Genomic DNA, 27,494 nt, shown 5'->3' on the forward strand with positions numbered 1-27,494 from the left:
CAGATTGTGTATAGACAAAATTGAAAATACCTACTGCAAAATGAAAAGTGTCACGATGTCCGATCCGGTGTCATGTTATCTTGTGGTGTCAAGAGTGTGAGTAGGGGAGTTTGTATTGCATGGCAATAACGAATAGCACAGCTTACTGTGGGAAATCACATGATTAAAGTAATCTCTAAACCAAAGATAATTTATGAATAATATGGGATAATATTGAAACAAGTATTGCTCTAAACTACATAGATTTCAATCACAATCACCTTTTGATTATCTGGAACACTTCAAGGATCTGCGACTTTTTATTTTACTAAGTGTTTGTAATTGCCAGAAATCTTTCATTTTTTTAACTACATAGTTACTTAACAACTTTTGTTAGCCATATGTTAGGCTAGTATGTTTAAATGTGTATTATAGGCTATCGTTCCCTATAAACAGTTGTCTATTTAAACGCAAGTATTAAAGACAGCAGAATTTTGTTGTTGCCAGACTGATCTATTTCAGTGATTTAATTTTTTCGTATTGCATTCTCCAATAATCTTGAAAGAATTGTCTATAATATGTTTTTCGAATCATGGTTCTGTGTTTACAGTTGCACACAAGTTACACACATAGTAATTATGAATTCTTTATTTTTACATCTAGGATTTTTGTATTAATGCACCAATTAGCATTCATAGTGAATAAAAGCATATGTTAATTGTTATTTGAAATAAAACTTTGAGAGTAAAGGTCATTTCATGTATGTAGTTAGCAACTTAAAATTATATCTGTATACTGCAATTTAAAGGTCAAGAGTGCAGGTCATATCTGATTAAGTTAACAGGCTTGTCCACGGAAACTGATGAGGACTATTTAACATTTCACTTGGAAAGTAAGGAACAGGTGGAAGTGCAAGATGTTAAGATGAATGAAGATCAAACATCGGCAATAGTTAACTTACAGAGTCAGATGGGTATGTTTTATAACAATTAGTAATGCAGTCATGTTATTTACGACATAATGACATTGTTATATGAAGGCACTTTGTGTCTTTAGAACAGATAATTATCATGTACAGTGACAAAATTGCAGTTGGCCACAATTTCTTATGCTGTAAATTCGGGTACCATTAAGTCAACATCTTGTTTAACTGTGTGGTCAACAGACAAATCCCCCACATCTTTTAGAAGTAGAAGAACAAACCGCATTCAATAAATATACTTTGTATTTGTTGAAACATATAGAGAACATGTGTGTGATTCTAGGAATACAGAAATTTATTTGAACTATTAATTGCCAGAAGGATTTTTGTCACGTTTTGATCATAAACATGTAAAGATATAAAGAATAAATCTATCTTCTAAAATGAACAAATTACGTTTCATGTCATGTATTTAGATAGTTTATCTCATGGTTAAGGTATAAAAAACAACATTACATCCTAATAGACAATATCTAATTTAGTTTTTATATAGACTTTGATTGTCATTGTTTAATCAAGAATGAAGACGAGTGTCTATTTTCAAATTCTTCTGCAATTAAGTGTTGTACCCTTAGTAACCAAAAATCTGTAGTTGATAATTATTGTTTGCATCAGGATATAGTCCATCAATATATTTAAATAAAACCCACTAAATATCACAAAAATCATTGTATCCATGTATAAAAAATAATTCAAAGATCCTGACAGTTTTATTGTACCCCCGACAATAAAGTTGTAAGGTGGGGTGAATACTGGTTTCAGGTTATCTGTCCGTCCGTATGTCCAAGCAAATGATTGATACCTTAGGTGGTAGGAGGACAATAGAAATCCTTTGTATTCATTCCATAACCACTTAAGTCTTTTGTCATTTAAGTGGTCATTCTATTGTTTTCAAACAATGGAATGACCACCTAATACCAATTCGTATGGGCGTCCGTCGGTCCGTCCATCCGTAGACACAATCTTGTGTGCACCAACTCTCTTCATCCCCTTGACACAATTTAATGAAAATTCACAAAAGTGATCAGTTACAACAGCAATTGTGCATGGTGCATGTAAGATTCTTTCAGAAAAAGAAATGCAGAGTTACGGGATATGTTTTTTGTTACATTTGCACTATACTATGCATATGCAGTCTTGTGCACGCCTACTCTCCTGAACCCATGCACATAATTTGATGAAACTTAATACAAGTAATCAGTTGTGCATGGTGCTTGTAAGGTTCTTTCAGAAATAATCCTGCAGAGTTATTGGACTTTGTTTTTGTTTATATGCTATCTGCATATGCAATCTTGTGCGTTCCTAATCTCCTGAACCCTTGTGCACAATTTAATGAAACTTCACACAAGTGATCAGTACCAACCCTAGTTGTGCATTGTGCATGTAACTTTCTTTTACATAAATATTCTGCGGAGTTATGGGACTTTGTTCTTTGTTACTACGTAATATACATACAGTCTGCATATGCAATCTTATGCGCGCCTATTCTCTCGAACCCTTGCACACACATTAATGAAACTTCACACAAGTGATCAGTACTAACCCTAGTTGTGCATGGTGCGTGTTATGTTTCTTTAAAAAAAAATCTGTAGAGCTATGGGACTTCGTTTTTTGTTACTATACAATATACATTCAGTCCACATAATTATCCAATCTTGTGTGCGTCAAATTGCAATGTACTGTGTCAATACATGCGGGCGTACATTCATCACCTTCAGTGATAGCTGTAGTTTACTTTAATCTAAAGCATTGATGTAAATTTTGCAGATGTCGAGAAAATTCTTAAAAAGAATCATTTAGAAATTGAAGGTTCTACTATAACTGCTGAGGCATATATACCTGAAGATTCATCAGCCATCGAAGTGAAAGGGGATCCTGACATAATCAATGAGGATAATGCTGAAATGTTGTTTTGGTATTTTTCAAATACCAGTCGCTCTGGCGGAGGAAATATTGTCGAATGTTCTGTTCAGTCTGGTGTTGCTCATTTTACCTTCGAGACTTCAAATGGTAATCCTGAATTTTTCAAGTATATGTTTTAAAGACATGTCTTTTCTTCAGACTGTACTAAATAATGTATTCTTGTTAATTTTTATGCAAGTTATCTCTGTCTTTGAAAATAAAAATTATTTTCCAAGAATTTAGTTACTGCTAACTGTTGTATTTAGGATTGACATAAATTACAAAGAAACCACTGAAAACAGAATGCTATGCTAAATCAATCTTTTATTGCTTATTTTTAGTGGCAAAACAGGTATTGGAGAAAAAGAATCATATCTTTAGGAAGCACCCGTTAGATGTGAAACTTTTTAAACCAGAACAGACTTGCAAACACAGGAACACTTTACTAGTTTCGGATATTCCAGAGGGGAAGGGTATCGACGACGATTATCTGGTGTTGTTCTTTGAGAATAAGAACAATTTTGGTGACAATGTGCATGTTACAAACACTGAATATGATGAGCAGAATGGAACAGCACTGGTGGAATTCAGAGACCAAACTTGTAAGATCTTTGCTTGTCTTAACTTTTTAGTCAGAGTTTTCTGATATTCTTTTAAGCTGTAGCAAATACTAGTACAGTCGTATGAGGTAATATGGAGGAATGGGGGTGTATGGAAATCATTCCCTCTACCCACATTCGTCAAATTCCTGACTTGATCTTTTTGCTTAAACATGCAGGAAATGTCACTGTGCTGAAACTGATCATTTTTGTTTGGTTTTAACACCGTTATTCAACAGTATTTCAGTTATGTAACAGCGGGCAGTTAACCTAACCAGTGTTCCTGGATTCTGTACCAGTACAAACCTGAACAACTTTCTGACATGAATCAGAGGTAGAGGACGAATGCTATTAGACACAATGTCTTTTTTCAAATTATCATGCAGTCAGTTAAACTGAATCTGCTATTATTTTTGCTTGGTTGCATTTTGTGCTTCCAAAGGATCTTTTTACATATTTTATTATTGGTATGATTGAAGGAAACATTCATTTAGTTAAATTATCAGACCTGTATTTAGCTCACCTTAACTTTGTTATAGGTGAACTATTAGTGTTGGTGGATGATCCGGCATCTTATCCATCATCCGTCATCCTGTATCCTGCATCAATATTTTTTACTTAAAGGTCTTCTCCTCTGAAACTACTGGTCAGAAATACACCAAACTTGGTCAGTAACCTCCTGGAATGGACTTCTATCAAGTTTCACCTTTGTCCCTTTTAGTAAGAGCTAAAAATAGAAAAACATTAAAAATAATTTAATCTCATGAGCCGCTTGATAGATCTTCATCAAACCTGGTCTGTAGCATCATTATTAAGTCCTCTCCCAATTTTGTTCTAATTGGGGCACTTAGCATCTTTAAGCTATTAGAACTAAAATGAAAAATTTCTTTAAATGACTTTGAACCGCTAGATGGATCTTTATCAAACTTGGCCTGTAGCATCATTATTATGTCCACTTTCATTTTGTTTAAAAGAGGGCAGATGGCCACTAGGGCTTAAAGTAAAAATTACTTTTAACAACTTCTTATCTTGAACTGCTCAATGGATCTTAATCAAACTTGGTCAGTAGCATCGTTGTAAGGTCACTCCTATTTTTAGCTTGTCTGATTTTTGAAAAAGTCTACAAGGTATTGTCTCACTTGATCGTCGGCGTTGGTGTTGGTTAAAATTTTTGTTTAAGCCCACCTTTTGTCAAACACTGTAAAAGCTACAGCTTCGAAACTTTGCTACTTACTCACCATCATTAGGGGACTATGTAGGCCAAGAACCATAACTCTGATTTGGACTTTGTTAGAATTATGGCCCTTTTTGTACTAAGAAAATTTGAGTTTCTTGGTTAAAAATTTTGTTTAGGTCCACCTTTTCTGAAAGAAAATTTGAGTTAATTCTTTTAGCTCACCAGATCACGAAGTGCTCAACGTGAACTATTGTGACCGGTCATTGTCCGGCGTGCTTTGACGTGCGTTGTCCGTCAACATTTGCCTTGTGAACATTCTAGAGGCCACAGTTGTCATCCAATATTTATGAAACTTGGTCAGAATGTTTGTCTTATTTCTAGGTCAAGATCGAAACTGGGTTATATAGGATTAAAAACTAGGTCAGTAGGCCAGATCAAAGGAAAATCTTGTTAACACTCTAGAGGCCACGATTGTGACTCAGTCTTGATGAAACAGGGTCAGAATGTTTGTCTTGACAGATTAAACTGGAATCTGGGTCTTGTGGGTTCAAAAACAAGGTCACCAAGTAAAATCAAAGGAAAAGCTTGTGAACACTTTAGAGGCCACACTTGTGATCCAATCTTTATTAATATTGGTCAGAATGTTTGCCTTGATGATCTTTAGGTTAGGATCGAAACTGGGTCATGTGAGGTCAAAAACTAGGTCACGAGACCAGATCAAAAGAAAACCTTGTTAACACTTTAGAGACCACAATTTAAGTTTGAAATTATTGAAAATTAGTCAATATGTTTGTCTTGATGAACTCTAGTCCATGTTTGAATCTGGGTCAAATGGGGTCAAAAACTCAGTCACCCGGAAAAAGGAAAAGGTTGTAAACACTCTAGAGGCCACAGTTATGACTCTGTCTTTATGAAACTTGGTCAGAGTGTTTGTCTTGCTGATTTCTATGTCATATGCACTCTTAAAAGTGTATCAAGTGGCAAGGGTTGATAGAAAAATAACACTCAAGTATTCAGTTAAAGTAGGAGATGCGTTTAAGTTCACAAATAATGTCGCAGAGAATCGCGATTGGCACTCAGAAATTTGCAGCTCAGCTGAAATGTAATGGAAAAAACGTCCTATCAAATTATCCCCCCCACCAAAAAACCCCACAAAAACCGATGGTGACAGTTCGCCGAACTGTCGCGCTTCGCCATCACACAGGCGCGCTTCACCATCGAAGTGTTATCATCGCACTGTCACGATTAACTATTGTATTGTCACCATTGCACTGTCGCGCTTTGCAATCGCACTTTCGCGCTTCACCATCGTACTGTCACGCTTCGCCATCGTAGTATCACCATCGTATTGTCGAGTTTTGCTATCGCACTGTCGCACTTCACCTTCTCCTCTCTGTTTATATACCTTAGTATTGTTTGAAATGTACTGTTCAAGAATATTTTCCGTTGGTCTATTCCTATCTTACATTGTTTTCATGAAGTAAATAAATATCAACCGATAGGGTGTTGCTCATACGAATATCACCCGACCGAATGTTATTTGTAAACAAAATTCTGTATTGAAATTAACCTCTTTGCTTGATAATAAATGATTATACATGTAATTGTAATTAATTGTTAGTTTGTGACAAGATGTTTTTAATCAGCTCTTATATTTCAAGCCATGAAACGTTGAAAATATTTGTTGTCCGTTTAAGATCATGCAAAAAATAGACTCGCGACAGTGTGGTGGCGAAACGCGACAGTGCGCTGGTAAATCGCAACACTAGGATGGTGATACTACGATGGCGGCAGTTTGATGGTGAAGTGTAACAGTACAACAGACTGTCACCATCGTACTGTCGTGTTATCGCCATCGAACTGTCGCGCTTTGCCATCGTACCGTTGTACCTTCGTGCTTCCCGTTCACAGGGAGTAGGAGCTGGCCCTAACGGAACACCGTAAATCCCACATTCTAATCGAATACTAATAAAGTTGAAAAAATTTTTTGTTTCTTACGATGCGCTTTCTGACAGGTGTAATTCATTCATAATCACACATTCAACTCGAATGCTAATTAAGATTATTAGTCCCTTACTGGTTGAAAACCAGTCTCGGGGACTATAGACATGCGCTTTTCTGTCTGTCCGTCATTCTGTCATTCCGTCATTCCGTCCGTCTTTCCGTCCGTCCGCAGTTCCGTGTCCGGTCCATAACTCCATGAAGGAATTTTAAAATTACTTGGCACAAATGTTCCCCATGATGAGACGACGTGTCACGCGCACAATCCGGACCCCTAGCTTAAAGGTCAAGGTCACAATTGGAGGTCAAAGGTCAACAGTGCTTTTTTCCTGTCTAGTCGATAACTCTGCCATCCATGAAGGGATTTTAATATTACTTGGCACAAATGTACTTCATAATAAGACGATATGTCATGCACAACTTTCAGACCCCTTGCTCAAGGTCAAGGTCACACTTAGCAGTCAGATGTTAACATGGCATGAACATGGTCTGTTTCTAGTCCGGTCCATAACTCTGCCATCCATGAAGGTATTTTAATATTACTTGGCACAAATTTTCCCCATGATAAGGTGACGTGTCATGTGCAAAATCCGGACCCCTAGCTCAAAGGTCAAGGACACAGTTGGAGGTCAAATGTCAATCGGTTTTTTTTCCTGTCCGGTCCAGAACTCTGTCATCCATCAAGGGATTCTAATATTTCTTAGCATAAATATTCCCCATGATAAGACGACGTGTCATGCGCAACACCAAGAACCCTAGCTTAAAGGTCAAGGTCACACCTGGAGATCAAAGGTCAATGGGACATTTTTCCTGTCCGTTGTATAACTTTGTCATGCAAAACAGGATTGAATATTAGTTGGCACAAATGTTCACCACTATGAGACGGAGTGTCATGCGCAAGAATCTGGTCCCTAGGTCGATGGTCAAGGTCACAAATAAATGCCAAAGGTCAGATACAAGAATGACTTTGTCTGGAACACTTGTTCTTCATACATGGAGGGATGTTGATGTAACTTGGCATAAATGTTTACTACCATAAGATGGATTGTTGTGCGCAAGAACCAGGTCCCTAGGTCTTATGTCAAGGTCACACTTAGAGGTCAAATGCCAAATTCAAGAATGACTTTGTCCGGAGTATTTCTTTTTTATGCATGGAGGGATTTTGATGTAACTTGGCACAAATAAACACCACCATGAGACACTTTTGTTTTTAGAATTATGTTTTTAGAATTATGTCCCTTTGTTGTTGCTATAAATAGCTTATATTGTAACTTATTTATTACAGACTGTAGGGAAAAATTGAGACACATTTTCTGTGGTACAACATGCACGTTACATCCAAGTTTAGGTGTATTACAAATATAAATACATGGCATTTATATAGCGCAAAAATTATAAAATATTCTGTTGCGCTTTACAATTACATAACACACATTTAACATATATACATACAAAATATTAACAGGATTCTAGAACTTAAATTTAAAGATTTGGACATGTATAAATACTATTTTACACCACTTCTGATATTTTGTATTTTAACAAGACTACACTCATTATTCATGAAACTGCCTAAGTAAATGTGTTTTCAGTTTTGATGTAGCTAGGGGACTTTGTATTGCATGGCAATACTTCGTTCACTTGTTATTATACTGAAATAAAAACCGACAGTTCACAGCTCAGAACTAGCCGGGACTTCTTTTTTCTGTTATAATTCGCATTAAAGGCCTAAGTGATTTTTTTCTTATATTCCAGTATATGTTATCATTAAACGTATAATTTTACGACAATAAGCTACAGAGTACAAATCTTTCGAAATCGTCCGAAACCTTTTGCGTAACTTAAAAAAAAAACAAAACCAAATAACGTCGAGTTTTAGCTCGGGGATGGGGAAACAAAATTGGTCGTACTGAAAAAACGAAATCGGCAAAACTATAAGTTACGCTTTATGTAAGCCTGACGCTTTAATACGTCATAATCTTAACGTACGTCATATTTCATTCATGAAATTTATATCACAAGAAAGGAAATTTTTAATCTTTTAAAAATATATTAATTTGTGTCCGCTTTCAACTAAAACAGGGATATGTTAAAAGCCTTGGAGAAACAGTTAAAATGACGCCCAAAAAGTGCCGTTAGTGGCCAAGTTTGACAGCGTACCAAACAAATGTGGCTTAAATAAGAGCAAAACGGAAAACGGAAATAAATCAGAAAATTTCTCAGTTTTCCTCCGTTCATTTTTTATAGATCTATTTTTAAAAAAATTAAAGGCGCACTCCACCTTAATAACTTCTTACCTTGAAATACTCAATGAATCTTAATCAAACTTGGTCTGTGGCATCATTATAAGGTCATCGCCCAAATTCATTCAGATAGGGACGATTGACCCTTTGCAGGACCACTAGAGCTTAAGATAGAAATACCTTATAAATACTTCTTTCTAGACCCACTGGATAGAACTGTATCAAACTTTGTCTATAACATAACTGCATCTTAAAAATTTATTCAAGGGGGCTCCAGAGCTGAAAAATAGAAATACCTTCAAATGACTTCTTCCAAGAAACTTTTTGATGGATCTTTATGAAGCTTGATTTGTAGCATCATTATAAGGTCTTTTACCAGCATTGTTCAGACGGGGCACGTGGCCTTTTTAGCTCGATATTTTGAAGAAAAAGTAGAGCTGTTGCACTCGCCCCAGCTGGTTAAAGTTTTTGATAAAGTCAGATATCTCTGGTACTATCAAAGCTATTTACTTGAAACTTAAAATAGTTATTTACTATCAAAGTCTACACCACCAGGAAAAACAATCCCAATAACTCTGATTTGAATTTTGACAGAGTTATGCCCCTTTTTAACTTAGAATGTTTTGGTTAAAGTATTTGATAAAGTCAAATATCTCTGTTACTATCAAAGCTTTTGACTTGGAACTTGAAATAGTTATTTACTATCAAAGTCTACAGCAGGAGAAACAATCCCAATAACTTTGATTTGAATTTTGACAGAGTTAAGCCCCTTTTTTAACTAAATTGTTTGGTTAAAGTTTTATAAAGTTTGTACTGGCAAAGCTGTCATTCAGAGTCAAGCACTGAGAAAATTCGAGCGCGCTGTCATCAGACAGCTTGAAGATCCTTGTCCAGTTTTGTTCAATTGAGTCATTTGACACCTTTCAAGGGCACCTAGACATTATAATATGCCTGAATAAAATGCCTTATAAACGACTTCTTCCCATGAACAGCTTGCTAGACCTTCATCAGATTTGCTTTTATGGGCCGCAAGGGCTAAAAATGAAAAAGAAAGTTTTAAACAGCTTCTAATGCTAGCATCGTTATATGGTCCGCTGGAAATTTTATTCAAATGGAGGCACTTGCCCTCTTCTAGGGGCCGCTAGAGCTGAATATAGAAATACCTTAAACATCTTCTTCTCAAAAACTGCTTTCTGAATCTTCATCAAACTTTGTCGGTAGTATTATTATAAGGTCTTATGCAAAATGAATTCAGCAGGGTGGCACTTTGTCCTTTTAGGGGATACCTGAGCCAGAAATAGAAAATTATTGAACAACTTCTTTTCATCAAGTTTGTTCATAATTTTTATACATTTTGGGATGTCACAGTAAAATTAAGACTAAAACTTTTATATATCTTTTATTCTAATAAACTGTTCATACAATTTGTCAGAAACAAGATCGTATGATTGAGCTGTACTGGTCCTCTTCTAGCGAGTGCCTTAGGCCCAGTTTGGCCTCTTGTTGATCTTGTTGGCACATTTTGGCATTAATATTTTCATTTTTGGACATTTAAGGGCTGATCAATGTTATAATTGACAACATAAATGTTCCTATATTAGACTTCTAGTTGCCATGGTAACAGGTTGTTTGGTAATCTGTTAATGATATTTAAGTTATCATATATTGTCACCACCTAAAATGATAAATCTATAAACAGTGATATGAACTTGATTTCACTCACTTTGTTTTTCATGCAAAAAAGGTATAGAAACATTTCATTGCTATGGCAACAAAAGTAAAAATGTAGAATGAACTATGATCTTATATCATTTGTCTGTTTTCAAGGTTAAACTACTATATAATGTACAGTGGAAAAATAAACCTCCTGACTCCAAATCATTTTTCTGTCGTCAATAGACAGTTATGATTTAAACAGTTCCTTTATATAAGCAGCATTCACAACACTACAAAGGCAAATGTTTAGCTAAGGAAAAGGTGAAATGATATTAACAATTTTGCAGAATGTGATTAAATATTTGTTTATATATATGAATAAAACTTTACTTTAATCTCATACGAAAATATAGATTAAAGGTGAAAAACTAAGCAATTATTGAATATCTTAGATGAAAATAATCTTAGAAGCTTTATGAATATGGCCGTAACAGGTTTATAGGTTTAGATACAAACTCACATAATGGAGGAAATAACGTTAGTCATTTAAATTAAAGATTTTCTCTGTTTTGTATTTGCTCTGTAGAGCAATTTTCTTGAACTCTCTTGATACAAACCGAGATATCTTTTACAACAATAGATCTTGGATTCCATCATGAAAGAGGGAGACATTGTTTTTTGCTCCGTCTATCCATCCGTCACACTTCATTTCCGATCTATATCTGGAGAACCATTTGACCTAGAACCTTCAAACTTCATAGGATGGTAGGGCTTGTAAAGTAATCGACCCCTATTGTTTTTGGGATCACTAATTTAAAGGTCAGGGTCACAGGGGCCTGAATATGGAAACTATTTCTGATCCATAACTTGCGAACCACTAATACTTAAACTTCATAGGATGATTGGATATGCAAAGTAGATGACCCCTATCGATTTTTGGGTCACTATATTAAAGGTCATGGTCACAAGGGCCTGAACATGAAAAAACATTTTCAATCAATAACTTGAGAACCATTTGATCCAGAACCTTCAAATTTTATAGGGTGATAGAACTCACAGAGTAGATGACCGACTCCTAGAGTGTTTGGGGTCACTTGAGGAAAGGTCAAGGTCACAGGGGCATCTGTCCGTCACACTTCATTTTTGACCAATAACTGAAGAACCATTTGAACTAGAACCTTCAAACTTCGTAGGATGATAGGGCTTACAGAGTAGATGACCCCTACAGCTTTTTGGGTTACTCAAAGGTCAAATTCACAAGGGCCTGAACATGGAAAACCGTTTCCGATCAATAACTTGAGTATCACTTGACCCAGAATGCTGAAACTTGATAGGATGAATGGACATTTAGAGTAGACGACCCCTGCTGATTTTGGGGTCACTCGATTAAAGGTCAAGGTCACATGGGCCAGAACATGAAAAAAAAACATTTCCAATTCATAACTTGAGAACCACTAAACGCAGATTGTTGAAGCTTAATGGGATGATTGGACATGCCGAGTAGATGATCCCTATTGCTGCCAACCACCAGTGTATCTTTGACTTTTCCTTCTGTCCCCTATTAACTTCTTGCCTATTACTACTATGTTATTGGGAAGACATGCGCTTTTCTACAAAAGCATCTTCTAGTTATGATTAAAATGCAACAGTTTCAAGGGTTCCTTGTTTAATGAATTAATAAAAACACTTTCCCAGTCAATTTAATTTATGTGCATAATTTGTTTTCAATGTGTTGAGAAATTTGGATTTATTGACAATAACAGCTTTATGGGAATGTTGCTGTTGCTGTCAATTTGATAACCATCGTCCAGCTACTAGGCATGTCGAAAACTCTAATGTTGTCAAATTTACTAAAATACTGCTGTAAAGAATCCTTTGAAAATTTAGAAATGTTGAAAATATATACCAGGCAAATTATGTGTGTCACTGTTCATTGTGTCACTGTCTCAGACTTACTGTTGTTGTTGTCAATAATTCTACCTGATTTCTATTAAAGAAATACAGTGTTCACTCTCATGAGCAACATTTGACAGAGAAAAGCATATTTTTTTTTGTTGTAGAGAGGGAGTTGTTGTAGAGAGGAACTTTACTCTCAAATTGAGTGATTAAAAGTTTGCATAGTAAATAATGAACATAAACAATGACTTCATTATGCAAATTGGCGCTGAATTTCACACTTGAATTTTGACCCAAAAACGTAAAAAAAAACATATTTAATCAAGCAGTCACCTTTACGGACGAAAGAATGAACAACAACTGACGACAGTAATTGTAAGGGTAAATATTAGCCGTCCATACTCGCGCAAAACTCTGTCTTTCTTCTTTTGTGTACACATCACTGATCCCCTTGTTATGGCAAATCAGCCATTATATCCTACGAAAAGTCTGGGTACCATTGACATTCAACAGTACATGCATACATTATTTATCGGATATTCTCATCCTCTCTGACACAATCCAGATGTTACTTAATCTAAAAGACATTGCCGATGTTGCTCAAGGGAGGTAATATGTTGCTTCAGTACGACAATTTTTGTGTAGTTTGTTAAATTACTGTTCTTGGGAGGGAAAAGTATGTTGAATTTGCTTGGGAGGAATTGTGTTTACCCGCTCAAAGGAGGGAATTGCTGTAGAGAGGTGTTGTTTAGAGAGGGAATACAGTAAATGCTGTTTTTAAATAATGGATCCAATAAAGACATAATCTGGATTATCTAACACAACAAAGCGGTATTTAACCTATGCACCTTAATAATTCCATAAAAAGGGTAACAGTTGTTATTATGTTTTGATAAATAATCTTCTTTCATTTTCACATTCACATGTTTACAGTAATTCCACCTATGGTTTAACCTGGCTACAAGTGCATAGTGACAAGGGAGGCTACTTAGGTCAGACAAACAGTCAAAAGTTCATTCATTAGCAACCCTTGCTTGATTTCTGGTTAGGAAAATACCAAATGGAAATAACAACTTTGATAGCTGTTATAAATTGTTCATTAAAGCAAGGGTTGCTAATGAGCCAATTTTAAGTCTGAAATGGCTGAATTGACAGTTTAAGCAACATCTGGTTTATCTAACACAACAAAGCGGTATTTAACCTATGCACCTTAATAATTCCATATAGAATGAGTAACAGTTGTTGTTATATTTTGATAAATAATCTTCTTTCATTTACACATTCACATGTAAACAGTAATTCCATCTATGATTTAATCTGGTAACAAGTGCATAGTGACAAGGGAGGCTACTATGGTCAGACAAAAAGTCAAAAGTTCATTCATTAGCAACCCTTGCTTGATTTCTGGTTAGGAAAATACCAAACGGAAATAACAACTTTGATATCTGTTGTAAATTGTTTGTTAAAGCAAGGGTTGCTAATGAGCCAAATTTAAGGCTGAAATGGCTAAATTGGCAGTTTAAGCATGGAATACCTGAATCTATGGTACTTTGAACTTATTTTATGTTTATACTAGAAATACATTAATAGTAAAACCGACATAGTTTGGTAGTTTAAAGGTTAATTTGATGAAAACTCTCACTTTTTTGCACTCAACAATCCATTTAGTTTTCAAAAATTGGGGACCAAATGCCTAAATAAGTTCTAGGTATGCCTTTAAACAACTTTGTATCATAAAGTTTGTTGTAATGGTAATGCATTTTTTAGCATAGCAAAATTCAGATATAAAAAATCACTATCTTTCTTTTAATGAACTGCCTAAAGGATTTTCACTAACCCTGGTTAGAAGCAAGGTCAGATGGTCACGGTCCTCTTCTGGTGAGCGACTGAGGCCCATTTGGGCCTCTTGTTGTATTTCTGCTGCATAAATGTAAAAAATGTATTTGTTTATTTTGGGATTAACACCGTTTTCAACAGTATTTCAGTCATGTAACGGCGGGCAGTTAACCTAACCAGTGTTCCTGGATTCTGTACCAGTACAAACATGTTGTTCACAAGTAACTGTCAATTTCCTTACATGAATCAGAGGTGAAAGACAAATGATTTCAGACACAATGTCTTTTATCAAATCGCCAAGAAGAATATACGCCGCGCATGGGGATCGAACTCACGACCCCACGATCCGTAGACCAACGCTATCCCTACTTAGCTAAGCGGGCGGGCAAAAGTGTATTAGATTTCCCTATATCTCTTAACTGCAAAAAGCAAAATAATAATAATAATAATAATAAAAGTTAGTGACCAAGCTAGTATTCTATTTGTAATAGATGTTGTAAAGTTGAAACTATAAGTTAAAGTTATTTAGACATGCTTAGTTTCAAGTATTGCAAATCTTCATCATGCAAAAGTTAACAATTGTTTTAATTAAACAACATAATTATATTAATTTCTTTCAACCATAACTTTTCCATTTTTTCACCTTTCATTCCAGCGCTTGATGTAGTTTTACAGAGGCAGCCTTTATCTATGAAGTCCAAAGTTATCAAAGTCAATATGTACCCTCTAAGGACTGTTGATGGAACCCTTTCTGTCATTTCCACTAATGAAGAGCAATTCGAATATGAAGGTTTGTATATTATTTTCTTAAATATACAGTTTACTAACCTCTTTATTTTGTATGCTTCAACCAATATTTGAATTCTGTGAAAGAAATAAAATTTCGAATTGCTTCTGAATCTTATGACATAACAGTAAAATTAGCACTTGCTTTTTATGATTTTTTAAACAAAAATATTGTTAGAAATGTTAGAATAGCAAAATCCTACATGGTCTTTCATAAATCATAAATAACAACCTAAAATTTTAATGAGTAATTTCTTAGTGTAATCTATTTTAAACTCAATTGCTTGAACATTTTCAAATACTAGCACTCTAAGTAGAACATTTCTCATCCGGTCGTCACCAGACTTGAACAAAATGTGTTTACCAATAAATATTCAGCAAAGTTCGATAACAAGCCAAATCAGTCCAAACACTTCGGAATTGTGGCCCTTGAATTACCCAGAATCAGCCCTTTTACTCTTCAAAGGTATATTTGTTATGCGTAAACAGTATATAAAGGCTGACTTACTATTTAGATGATAGGCAGTTGTGGGAGAAATGCGCTTTTATCAAAAGCAGCTCTAGTTTAACATTGATTTATGTAGGAAAAGTCTTTAAAAATCTTTTTGTCCAGAACAATAAGCCCAGTCCTTAGATATTTGGTATTTATTATTGTCTAGTAGTCACCTATCAGATGTGTTCAAATAATTACCATGGGGTCAAAATTGACTGCACCCGGGGTCAACAGTTTTTACATTGGTTTATACAGAGAAAGCCTTTTAAAAATATCTTTTCTGAAACCATAGCCCAGAGCTTAGATATTTGGTATCTGACATGCTTTAGTGGTTCTATACCAAGATTGTTGAAATCATAACCCTGGGGTCAATATAGGCCACGCCCGGTGTTTCATCGTTTTACATAGACTTATTGTTTTTAAAGCAATTACAAAGAAATTTGGACCACACGTATAGATTTGATACAGATTTTAATACTTATCTTGACTAGTTTTAATTATGACCTACTTTTTTTTGTTTTTAAAGTTACAGCATAATAATTTGTACCACATGACATAATTTTTATACACATTCAAGACACATCTTGAATAGTCTGAATCATGACCTATTTACCTACTTTCTTGTTTTTGAAGGTACAGCATAGAAATTTGGACAACGTTTATAACTTTTGATGAAGATTTCAGTATTTATCTTTAATGTTCTTAGCCTGACCTACTGACCTACTTTCTTTCTCTTGAATCTACAGCAAAGAATTTTGGACCACCTATATAATGTTTGATACAGATTTCAATACTCATCTTGAATAGTCTTAATTGTGACATGCTGACCTACTTCCTTGTTTTCGAAGCTACAGTAAATAGATTTGAATCACCTATATATTTTTAAATTTTTTCAGTAGTTATCTTACCATGATCTACTCGCCTAGGTTTTTATTTTTGAAGCTTTAGGAAAGGAATTTGTTCAAACAAGCAATTAATCTCAAATGAGCGATATAGGGCCATCACGGTCCATTGTTTGATGTTGTTGTCATAATCTGTTAAATAAATTTACATTGAAAGTGTCTGGACGTGTATCCCAACTACTAAAACGAGCTCAGAAATTGCCGAGAGTAAAGAGTAATATACAGCAATTTTTTCAACAAGCAAAGAATGTAAAAGCAGAAATGACAAAACCAAGTGTATTTGATCCTGGGATTCATTCAAATAACCAGTCAGATAACTGTAAAAAGGTACAGATAACAAATTTACCGGATAAAGCAGACAAAGAGTTCATATTGCTGTACTTCGAAAATCAGTTGGAATCAAGTAAATACCAACTTGTTGATGTAGAAACAGATACAGAAAATGCGTGTGCTATCTTACATTTTGACAAACCAGAAGGTATGTATTTAACTTACATTGTCAGAGTGAAATAGTTGTTAAATTATACACAGCAGGAACAAACAAGCAATTTCGATGAATTGGTATCTCCCGCCAAAAGGGCTTGAGGTGAGGAATGGCAAAAAATATTTCTGGCAAAAAGTTAAGGATGTTACTAAGAAGCAAAAATAATTTCATTAGTAAAATCATTTTAACTCAAAATGAATGTTGTTTTTTTTTTGGAGTGGGTTGGGGGATGCAGCAGAGTGGGGACAGTGGGGGTGACTGGGTGAGGGCACAAAATTTCACCTGTTGATTATAAATATTGATGGAAAATTTAAAATGAAAAAAAAAAAGACTGGGTGGGGGGTGGGGACGCATGATCGGGGCGGTGGGCAAGACCGAGTCGAGAGTGAGGTGGGGGAATGGTACAACTCTGCATGCTAATAAATATTCACGGAAGGTTTGAAAAAAATAATTAAAAGGAATGATTTTTTTTTGGAGGGGGGGATGTGGGGTAGAGGGGGAGGGTGTGTGACCAAGGTCAAGGCAAGGTGGTGACCAGGTGTGGTTACAAAACTTCACATGTTTATACTAAATGTTCATGGAAAAGAATAAAAGAAGTGGAATGAAATTCTACCAATGGGTTGGTTTGTTATGTACACAATTAAACAATTAAAGGGCAGTAACTCTAAGAAAAATTGACCAACTGAAAAGAAAATGACCGGCATCATCGAAGTATGTTAGTTCATAATTATTTAAGTTTCATGAAATTCTACCAGATTGTTACTGAGAAATGGCTGCAGATGTAGATATGTTATTAAATCAGGGGCAATAACTCTAAGGGAAATTGACCAATCGAATAAAAAAGTTGACGGGCATCGTCGCAGTATGCTGATGCATGTTTGTATCAAGTTTTATGAAATTCTACCTGATAGTTACTGAGAAATGGCTGCGAACGGACATTTTTGATTAAATCAAGGGCAATAACTCTAAGGGAAATTGACCAATCCAAATAAAACTTGACGGGCATCATCGCAGTATGTTGGTTCATGTTTATTTTACGTTTCATGACATTGTACCTGCTAGTTACTGAGAAATGGCTGCGGACAGACGGCCGGACGGATTACCGGACGGACAACGCCATTTCAATACCCACTCCCGATTTCATCGGCGGGGTGTAACAAACATATAATTTAAAGAAGGGGACAACTAGGGAGTTATATTTGTATTAGTTCATGGTGCACACAAACCTATCTATCTCAAAGTTAGGCCAGTACAAATAAAAGTTACCACCACAAGATGAACCCCTAAAACACAAAATAGTAACAAAAGACATGCTTTATACAAAAATGCTTATATAAAGTTATATAAAAACCAAACCTAAAAGTGTAAATGCATACTCTAAAACCTTAGAATATCCATTGATATAATATGATAATGACTTGGATATAGATCCAAGTATAACTCGTATTGGGCCTATTTCATGTCCTCACAATAACTCTTGAAGAGCTTGTGATACTTGATGTACATTCGACACTTCACTGAAATGTTTCCACATATTTTACAATATTTTTCCACATTTGGGAACACATGCTCATTGTACATGGTATGTGTTCATGCAGCACTCATATGGTTTAAATGCAAATATTACAAATACTTCAGCTGCAGAATACATTATTGAAAAGCAGCCTTTTGTGCTAAAGCAACAACAAGTCTTTGCGAAAAAGTATCTGGCTTCGAAACAAGGCACAGTAATGGTCAGGGGCATTGATGACATGAACGAAAACATTGACACTTTGCAGCTCTATTTCAAGAATGAAAGGAAGTCTGATGGTGGGAAAATAGCATATCTCCATGTAGATGAGGAAACAAATTGTGCTTACATCACATTTGAAAATGAACAAGGTTCGATATAACTGTTTTTCCTTATACTAGTAACTGATAATTTTTGCCTGGTAAACTTTCCAGGTTTTCCACCACTGTTTTGATAAATTGTAGGTTAAAAATACCCGTTTCGAAAAAAAAAAACGGACGTCTGTTTCTCTGTCCATCATATTTTGTTCGGAGCATAACTTTATAGACGTTGATGGTCTTGACAATAAAGTTGTATGTGCTGATAAGACGATGTGCTGGGCATTTGAACTGGCTCTGAAGGTCAAAGGTCACAAACGGAGTTAAAATGTCAAAACAGTCAATCATATTAAGTGTCTGGAGCATAACTAACTAACTGTGCAGGTTACTGACTTCAAAATTGGCATGTAGGTAGGTTGCAATGAGACAATATGTTGAGCATATGAACCGGGTCTGTAGGTTAAAGGTCAAAGTCACAAATTGAGCTCAAAGGTCAAATCTGTCTATCATATTTTATTTCAGATAGAATATTATTAACCATTCAATGTATTTACTTTAATCTACGCATGTAGTTAGGTAGTGTTGAAATATGAACCTGATCTGTAGGTCAAAGGTCAAGGTCACAGTTTAAGCTCAAAGGTAAAATCTGTCCATTATGTTTAGTGTCCTGAGACTTAGAGCATAACTTGTTAACCATTCACGGTATTGACTTCAAACTTTTGAGACGGGTAGGTAAAAGGTCAAGGTCAAATCTGTCCTTCATATTTTGTGTCCAGAGCATAACTTGATATTCACTTGAAACTTAGAATATAGGCAGATGGTGATGAGACAATGTGCAGACTGCAAAAATCTACATTAAAACCCCTCCATTAATATCTCCCACCCCCACAATACTAACAAAATCATTTAGTTTCCATATACCCCTTTCCCTTGCTACCCCCCCACACACCTCGCCCCACAAAAAAATAAATAAAAGTGCATTTTGCTTCCGTCCTCCTCTGATATAATCCTTCGGACGTATTTGGAATTTTCTCCCACTTGGCCGAACTCTAAGAAATTTATAGTCTAAATGTAAACAAAAAGGCTTTTGAGCCATAACATGAACATAATTGTCATTACCCTTTTGCTTTGAGATTTGAATGCTTTATAAACGATTTCATAATATTCATGTCATCAAAACTTTAGAAAGATGGACATTATCAATAAAAGTAAATTCATCATCAAAATAAGGTAAACTGTCTGAAGTGGCAAAAACTTTACAGTTGTTGGAGTTGATTCATTGACACACAGTTCCATTGTAGTTGCAAAGCGGGTCGTGCAGAGAAAAAGACACGTGCTTCGTTCGAAAGAGCTTGAGGTAGTTCTTGTTTCATCAAAGGAAAACAAGCCATGCGTTGAAAACGAAAAAGGTACGGAACAAATATGTACAATAATTTCAACCTGAATTCATAGATATTTTTATCAGACTTGGCAAGTACAGTGAACTATTTACATTAAACAGTTAAACAGTTAGACATGTTTAGTAGTAATGGTACAGTGTTGTAAAATCATTTTGTATGTCTCCTAATCCTAGTATATAAAACCAGTTATAATTAAGCAGAGTTGGATAAAGTACTACAGTACTGAAGTATTATGGGTACAAGTACCATTTTATATGCCTATTTTGGAAAAATGGGATGTAATATGTGATAGCGAGTGCATGTGTCCATCTGTCCATCATAATTTGTGTCCGGAGCATAACTTTATAACCATTTAAAGAATTGACTTTTAACTTGGCGTATAGGTAGATGGCAAATAGACAATGTGTAGAGCGCTTAAACCGGCTCTGTAGGGCAAAGGTCAAGGTCCTGAATTGAGCTGAAAAGTCAAAATTTCCATCATATTTCGTGTCTGAAACACAAATAACCATGCAAGGTATTGACTTCAGTCCTGGTATGTAGGTAGGTGGCGACAAGACAAAGTACAGAGCATTATGAACTTGGTCGTAGGTCAAAGATCAAGGTCACAAATTGAGCTCAAAGATCAAATTAGTCTGTTTTATTTTGTGTCTAGGGCATAACTTATTATATGAGTCATTCAAGTTATTGACAATCAACTTGGGGTGTAGGTAGGTGGTGGTTTAAGGATTTGTAGAGTGCATGAACCGAGGTGGTAGGTCAAAGGTCAAGGCATCAGCAAAGTGAAATCTGCAATTATATTTCATGTCCAGAGCATAACTTTAAAATTATAAAACGTATTGACTTGAAACTTGAAATATAGGCAGGTGTTGATACAGACTGCAATTTACAATTTCTATTGCAAGACCCCTACTACCCCCGCTGCACCCCTGCACCCTCCCCGCCCAAAAGATAAATTTAAGCTTTTTGCCCTACTCTTACCTCCCCACTACCATTTTTTCCATTTAGTGTCTTTCCTTTCGTATTCTGTCATCTCCGCCACACACATGCACAGCCTGCTCCCATTTCCCTCCCACCCCCCTCACATGCCCCAGTAATAAATACAAAAATCATCGAATTTTGCTTTTTATTTAAATTTTGCTTCTGTCTTTCTGTGATATAGCTTTTTGGGCGTTTATTGCCCTGATTGGCAGAGGTTGTTTCCAGTACTTTCTAGTATTTATGCAAAATTTTGGCATTCGTAATTATGAGTACTGAGTACTTTACTAAAATACTCAGTACTCACCAGTACTTTTTACAGTACAGATAAATATTTTAAGTCAGCAACTGGTGGAACGCCTGAGGGGACTTCAGGAATGGCCCCCGTTCATCCGTCCGTTAGTAATTTTGTGTCCGGACTATAACTGTCCAGTCCATATCTCAACAATCCATGATCAAAAATCAAAGACAAATCTTATGTATGCAATAGGGGATGCATTTTACACTGGATCTTCATAAAATTGGATCAGAATGTTTGTCTAGATGAAATCTAGGTCTAATTTGAATATGGGTCATCTTGGGTCAAAAGCTAGGTCACCTGGTCAAATAAAAGAAAAAATGTGTTTGAATATAAATTATCTGGGGTCAAAACCTAGGTCACTATCAAATCAATCAAAAAAAAAAAAAAATTGGTGTATGCAATAGGGGCTGCATTTTTCATCTGATGTGCATGAAACTTGGTCAGAATATTTATCTGCATGAAATCTGATATGAGTTCATAACTGGGTCACGTGGGGTCAAATACTACTTTGACAGGTCAAATCAAAGAAAAAGCATATTTACACTCTAGGGGTCACATTTTTGATTAAATCTTCATAAAACTTAGTCAAAATGTTTGTTATTACAAAGTCTTGGATAATGTTGAATCTGGGTCACATGGAATAAAAAGCTAGGTCACTAGATCAAATCAAAGAAAAAGCTTGCTTACACTCCAGAGGCCACTATTTTTTTGCTCCTGTCTTCTTGAAAATATGTTAGAATGTTTGTCTCTATGAAGCTTTAGTCTGGGTCATCTGGGGTCAAAAACTAGGTCACTAGGTCAAATCAGAGAAAATGCTTGTTTACACTCAAGATCTATTTTATTGCTCCAGTCCTCACAAAACTTTGTTAGAATATTTGTCTTTATCAAATCTAGGAACAGTTTTAATCTGATTCATGTGGATTCAAAAGTAAAATCACTAGGTCAAATAAATGAAAATGCTTGTTTACACTCAAGATGACACATTTTTGGTCTAATCTTAATGAAAATTGGTCAGAATATTTGTCTCTATGAAATCTCTGACAAATTTAAAATTGAGTCAGGTTGGGGCAAAACTAGGTCACTAAGCCAAATCGAAGAAAAATCTTGTTTACACTCTAGAGGCAACATTTTTACTCCAATCTTCATGAAACTCAGTCAGAATGTTTATCTTCTTTGAAAATTCAGACGAAATTGAAACTCGTCATGTGATTTCAAAACCTGGGTCAGTAGGTCACACATGTTTACACTGTTATGGTGTGGTTCTCAGAAGAACGACCTAAATTCATCTTGGCTCTTGTTTTAAGCAGTTGTTACAGGTATAGCTAGCACCTGACTTATTTCCATCTGGTTTACGCGTGTGTTTCATGTGAAAGAAGGTCAATTCGGTTTTTCAGATATTTCAACGAAAAAGCGGATTGACCTACTTGCTTGAAGATTTGTAAACAACCTTTACTGGTCCGTTCACGACAAAGAGAAATACGTTCTAGACCAATCAAAAGGCAGCTGACAAATAGGCTGTGCGGCTGGAAAATGTGAAAAATGCAACATTCATAAGTAATTTAACTATTTTGTTTCTGTCAGGTAATAAATTTAGGCTTATAACTTTGTTCTTTAATACAAAGATGAGAATTTTAACAAATTAAGAAAGCTAAAAGGGGAAATACAAACAATCTGGACAAACTATTTATGGTACATAAACATAAGTCCTATTACCAAGACATTGTTATAACATATTAATTCACTTTTCAAGTCTGTTCTTCTTCTTTCCTAACTATAGTTTTAGCTCACCGGAGCCAAAGGTTCATAGTAAGCTTTTGTAGCCGCACAAATGTCCATCGTCCGTCGTGTGTCGTGCGTCCGTCAACATTTTCTAAAACATCTTCTTGAAAACTGCTGGGCAAAATTACACCAAACTGCATTGGAATGATCTTTTGGTGGTTCCTTTTCAAAATTTCAAAATTGTTAAAAAAAACTCTGGCTGCCATGGCAACCGAAAGGAAAAAAAATCTTCTATCGGTTCTCTAAGAAGATTGTTCACATTATGCCTCTGGTGTGAAAAGACGCCCCGCCTCGGGGGTCTCAAGTTTTGTATAGACTTTTTCATGAAAAACTTCTTGTCTAAAACCACAAGACCTAGGCCTTTGATATTTGGTATTTGGCATTGCCTTGGTCGTTCTCTACAAAATTATTCAAATTATTAAATGGGTGGAAAAATGCCCTGCCCCAGGGGGTCTCAAGTTTGACATAGACTTTCATAGGAAAAAACTTTAAGAATTTTCTTGCCTAAAACTGAAAGGCCTAGGCTTTTGATATTTGGTATGTTGTCTTGCCTAGTGTTCCGCTACCAACATTGTTCAAATTATGTCCCTGGAATGAAAAGAGGCCCTGTCCTTGGGGATCTCAAATTTAACTTAGACTTATATAAGATTTTTTTGAAAATAATCTTCTTGTTTGAAACTTCAAGGCCTAGGCTTTTGATGATTTGATGGTTTGATGGTCCCCTTTCAAAATTTTAAAATTATTAGAAAAGACTCTGGCTGCCATGGCAACCGAAAGGAAATAAATAAAAATCTTCTATCGGTTCTCTAAAAAGATTGTTCACATTATGCCCCTGGTGTGAAAAGACGCCCCGACTCGGGGGGTCCCAAGTTTTGTGTAGACTTTTACAGGAAAAACTTCTTGTCTAAAACCACAATACCTAGGCCTTTGATACTTGGTATGTTGCATTGCCTTGTGGTCCTCTACCAAATTGCTCAAATTATTACCCTGGATAGAAAAGAGGCCCTGCCTCGGGGGTCTCCAGTTTTACATAGACTTACATAGGAAAAAACTTTAAGAATCCTCTTGCCTAAAACTGCAAGGTTTAGGCTTTTGATATTTGGTATGTTGCCTTGCCTAGTGTTCCGCTACCCAAATTCTTCAAATTATGCCCCTGAGTGAAAAGAGGCCCTGCACTGGCGGTCCCAAGTTTAACATAGACGTATATAGGAAATAATTAAAAATCATCTTGTCCTAAAGCTCAAGGCCTAGGCCTTTGATATTTAGTGTGTAGCATTGCCTAGTGGATCTCTTAAAATATTGTTCAAATCATGCTCCTGGGATGAAAAGGGGCGCCCTAGGCCACTTGTTATATGAGTTGTATAGGAAAAAGTACATCAAAATTATTAGATCATAATTTCTAAACTGTTTAATTATAATTAACTGATGCCCTCAAGTGACCTACTGACCTACTTTCTTGTTTTTTAAGATACAGTATTGAAATTTGGATGACATGTACAGTTTTGCACACCGATCTTAAAACTGACTTTCAGTGACCATGAATGTGACCTACTCACCTATTTGCTTTATATCTTAGCATCAGTTTGCCTTTTGAAACAGGTGGCTTATATTACTCAGGTTAGCGATCCAGGGTCATCATGACCCTCTTGTTAAGGAAAGAAATGAGAATAACTTCCTATCTTATTAAAAATAAAGTAGGGTTATTATACCACCACAAAACGAAGTTTTGGGGGTATATAGGAGTGAGTTTGGGCCTAGGATCACGAAACCTAAAAGGGAGGTTGCTCATGACCAGCAGATGACCCCTATTGATTTAGAGTTCAAAAGATCAAAGGTCAGAGTGACTTTGATCTTTTAAAGCTTTTCTGGACTACCACTTGTGAATGCCTGGGCCATGATCATGAAAATTCATAGGGAGGTTGATCATGACCGGCGGAGGACCCCTATTGATTTTGAAGTCAGTAGGTCAAAGGTCAAGCATGTTCAGCTTTGACATTAGCTTAGTTCTGTGACAAGACCATATTGTGGGGGTAGAATTCGTTACTCCTGTGACAACTCTAGCTTCGACGTACTTTAAGTTGTGAATAATGGTACAGACTCTACACGTATAGCAAAATAAATTAAAGTGTCATAATTGTAGTTATAACTTCCCATCTTATTCACAACTAACTGTGGGCTATTTTGACCTACCTTAGGTTTTGAATTATTGTTAACGCTCTGCACATAGCAAAAACATAAAAAAAATAATTGGTAAGGGTAGATTTCTCGGAAGCACAGAGCACCAAAAACACAGATCCAGAGCCATGCATTTATATAGTAGGCCCTTAATAAAAAGAAGCTGTAATGGAAAAATATTTTAGACGGGTTGCTTCAAACAGCAAACAAGTACGTATTAAATTATGCTAAATATTGATGGAGGGGAAGGAAACGGCAAGGGGCGAAATGGGGTCGGGGGTGGGGGGAGGGGTTTGGAGGAATCCGAAGGGGAAAGTTGAACAAGGACGAATATACAAGGGGATGCCATATTCTTTAAAAACAGTCGCACTACAAAGTAAACCATAGCGCAGACACTCATGTACCAAAAGATAAACACACAACTACGATCAACTAAATAACATAGAAAAACGAACAAGCAACACATAAGAAAACAGTATGGCACCGTTATAGACTCACAAGCATACAAACGCACCCAAACACGTACGAAAAACAATCAAGTACCGTCTTGGGATTCGGCTGCCAAAACAAAGAGGAGCCACGAAAACTTACTAAAAGTAAAGGGTGAGGGGATACAAAAAGTAGTGTAAATGCAAGGGAAAAGAGAGGTCAATAGGGGGAGTGGGGCGGAGGAAAAACGCTTACAACAAACAAGAAAACATACGCAACAGACAATACAAGACAGAAAAAACAACCAGTTGAAAATAGGGGCACCGCCTTGGAACGGTCAATAACCTAAATAAAGGAAACTGAGGGTTTAAACGCGTTTAGGGCATGCCAACCTCGTACTGAAGTCAGAGCAACAAGAGCCTAACTTTTAAGTGCACGATTAAGAAAACTGTAAGACAAAAATCAACTCCCTCTGTCCGGATTTAGGAGAAAAGCATGATGGAGTCCTACACTTAATTAGCCATAGCACCATCAAATAGGAAAGCGTAGCAATTAACTGTAGAGGGGCCAATCACTAAACATGCACTGTGCTTCACGATTTTCGCATCGTATCCTCTTTTGATGTGCCCATGTGGTTTTTAACTGGTGGCGAGGGTAAATAACCTCAACACACAAACACACAATGGAGCAGTTACTATCATTTAAGAGTGAAAGGTGTGGAACTGAAGGATGAAGAAGTATAATATTATGTTTGTGAATGCTTGTGTTTGGGTATAAAATTTAGTAAAACTCATAAAATACTCATGAGTACTGAGTGTAATACTCAAGAAATAAATTAGTATTCATGTTTGTTTGTATGGGTGACTCCTCCAGAAGACTGTTAGTAATGTTAATGCGAGGATAGTGCAAGATGCAGCAGACGCTCCAATTCCAGGAGCTTTCCTGGTTCTTTACCATGCCTGGTGTAAAGTACCCATTCACGGGACTCTCATCCGAATGTTAGTAATTTTTAGCTCGACTTTTCAAAAAAAGGTAGAAAAAATTGTACTTGCAGCGTCCACGTCAACCGATTTGGTTAAGTTTTTGTATGTAAGCTGAAACTGAAAACTGAAACTGAATAATTTGATTAAACGCCTATTTTTATACAATGATATATTCAGTGGCGTTGTACATAATAATATTAGTTATTATAACAATATAAAAATGACAATAATACTAATAGCAACCTCATTGTAAACAGTCATAACTGCACCCCTCACCTTGAGGTCCTTTAATCCCTATTGCCAATACCAGTACCCACTATCTCAGTACCCACTAGTAGGAATGGATTGAAACTTCACACACTTGTTCACTGTCATGTTTTGACATTCACTGTACAGGCCAATAACTCTATTTTGCATTTTAGCTCACCTGAGCACAAAGTGCTTGAGGTAAGCTGTTGTGATCGCTCACCATCCGGCGTCAGCCCATCCATCGTCTGTCCACACATTCCTTTAAACAATATATCCTCCCTAACCAGCATGCCAATGTTGATGAAACTTGACAGGGATGTTCCTTAGATGATCCTCTTTAACATTGTTGAAAATATTGAATTCAACTTAGAACTCAGAACAAAAAGGAAAAACTTCTTGTCCAAAACTGCAAGACGTAGAGCTTCGATATTTGACATGTA

The 27,494-nt window shown here is 36.0% G+C and overlaps 1 protein-coding gene across 1 annotated transcript in view; it reads left to right on the forward strand.

Moving 5' to 3' along the window:
- Positions 1-787: 787 nt before the first annotated feature.
- LOC128553206 (uncharacterized) overlaps positions 788-27,494 on the forward strand; it is a gene marked incomplete at both ends in the record, with an annotated part of 65,728 nt that continues 39,021 nt past the window's right edge. Inside the window, 7 exons of the mRNA XM_053534328.1 lie at positions 788-952; positions 2,729-2,971; positions 3,205-3,465; positions 14,927-15,061; positions 16,610-16,930; positions 18,575-18,817; positions 20,065-20,172. Of these exons, the coding sequence (XP_053390303.1) occupies positions 788-952; positions 2,729-2,971; positions 3,205-3,465; positions 14,927-15,061; positions 16,610-16,930; positions 18,575-18,817; positions 20,065-20,172 (1,476 nt within the window). The remainder of the gene's footprint in view (positions 953-2,728; positions 2,972-3,204; positions 3,466-14,926; positions 15,062-16,609; positions 16,931-18,574; positions 18,818-20,064; positions 20,173-27,494) is intronic.

The sequence above is a fragment of the Mercenaria mercenaria genome, unplaced genomic scaffold, assembly GCF_021730395.1.
Source record: "Mercenaria mercenaria strain notata unplaced genomic scaffold, MADL_Memer_1 contig_3587, whole genome shotgun sequence".
NCBI classification, from domain to species: Eukaryota; Metazoa; Mollusca; class Bivalvia; order Venerida; family Veneridae; genus Mercenaria; species Mercenaria mercenaria.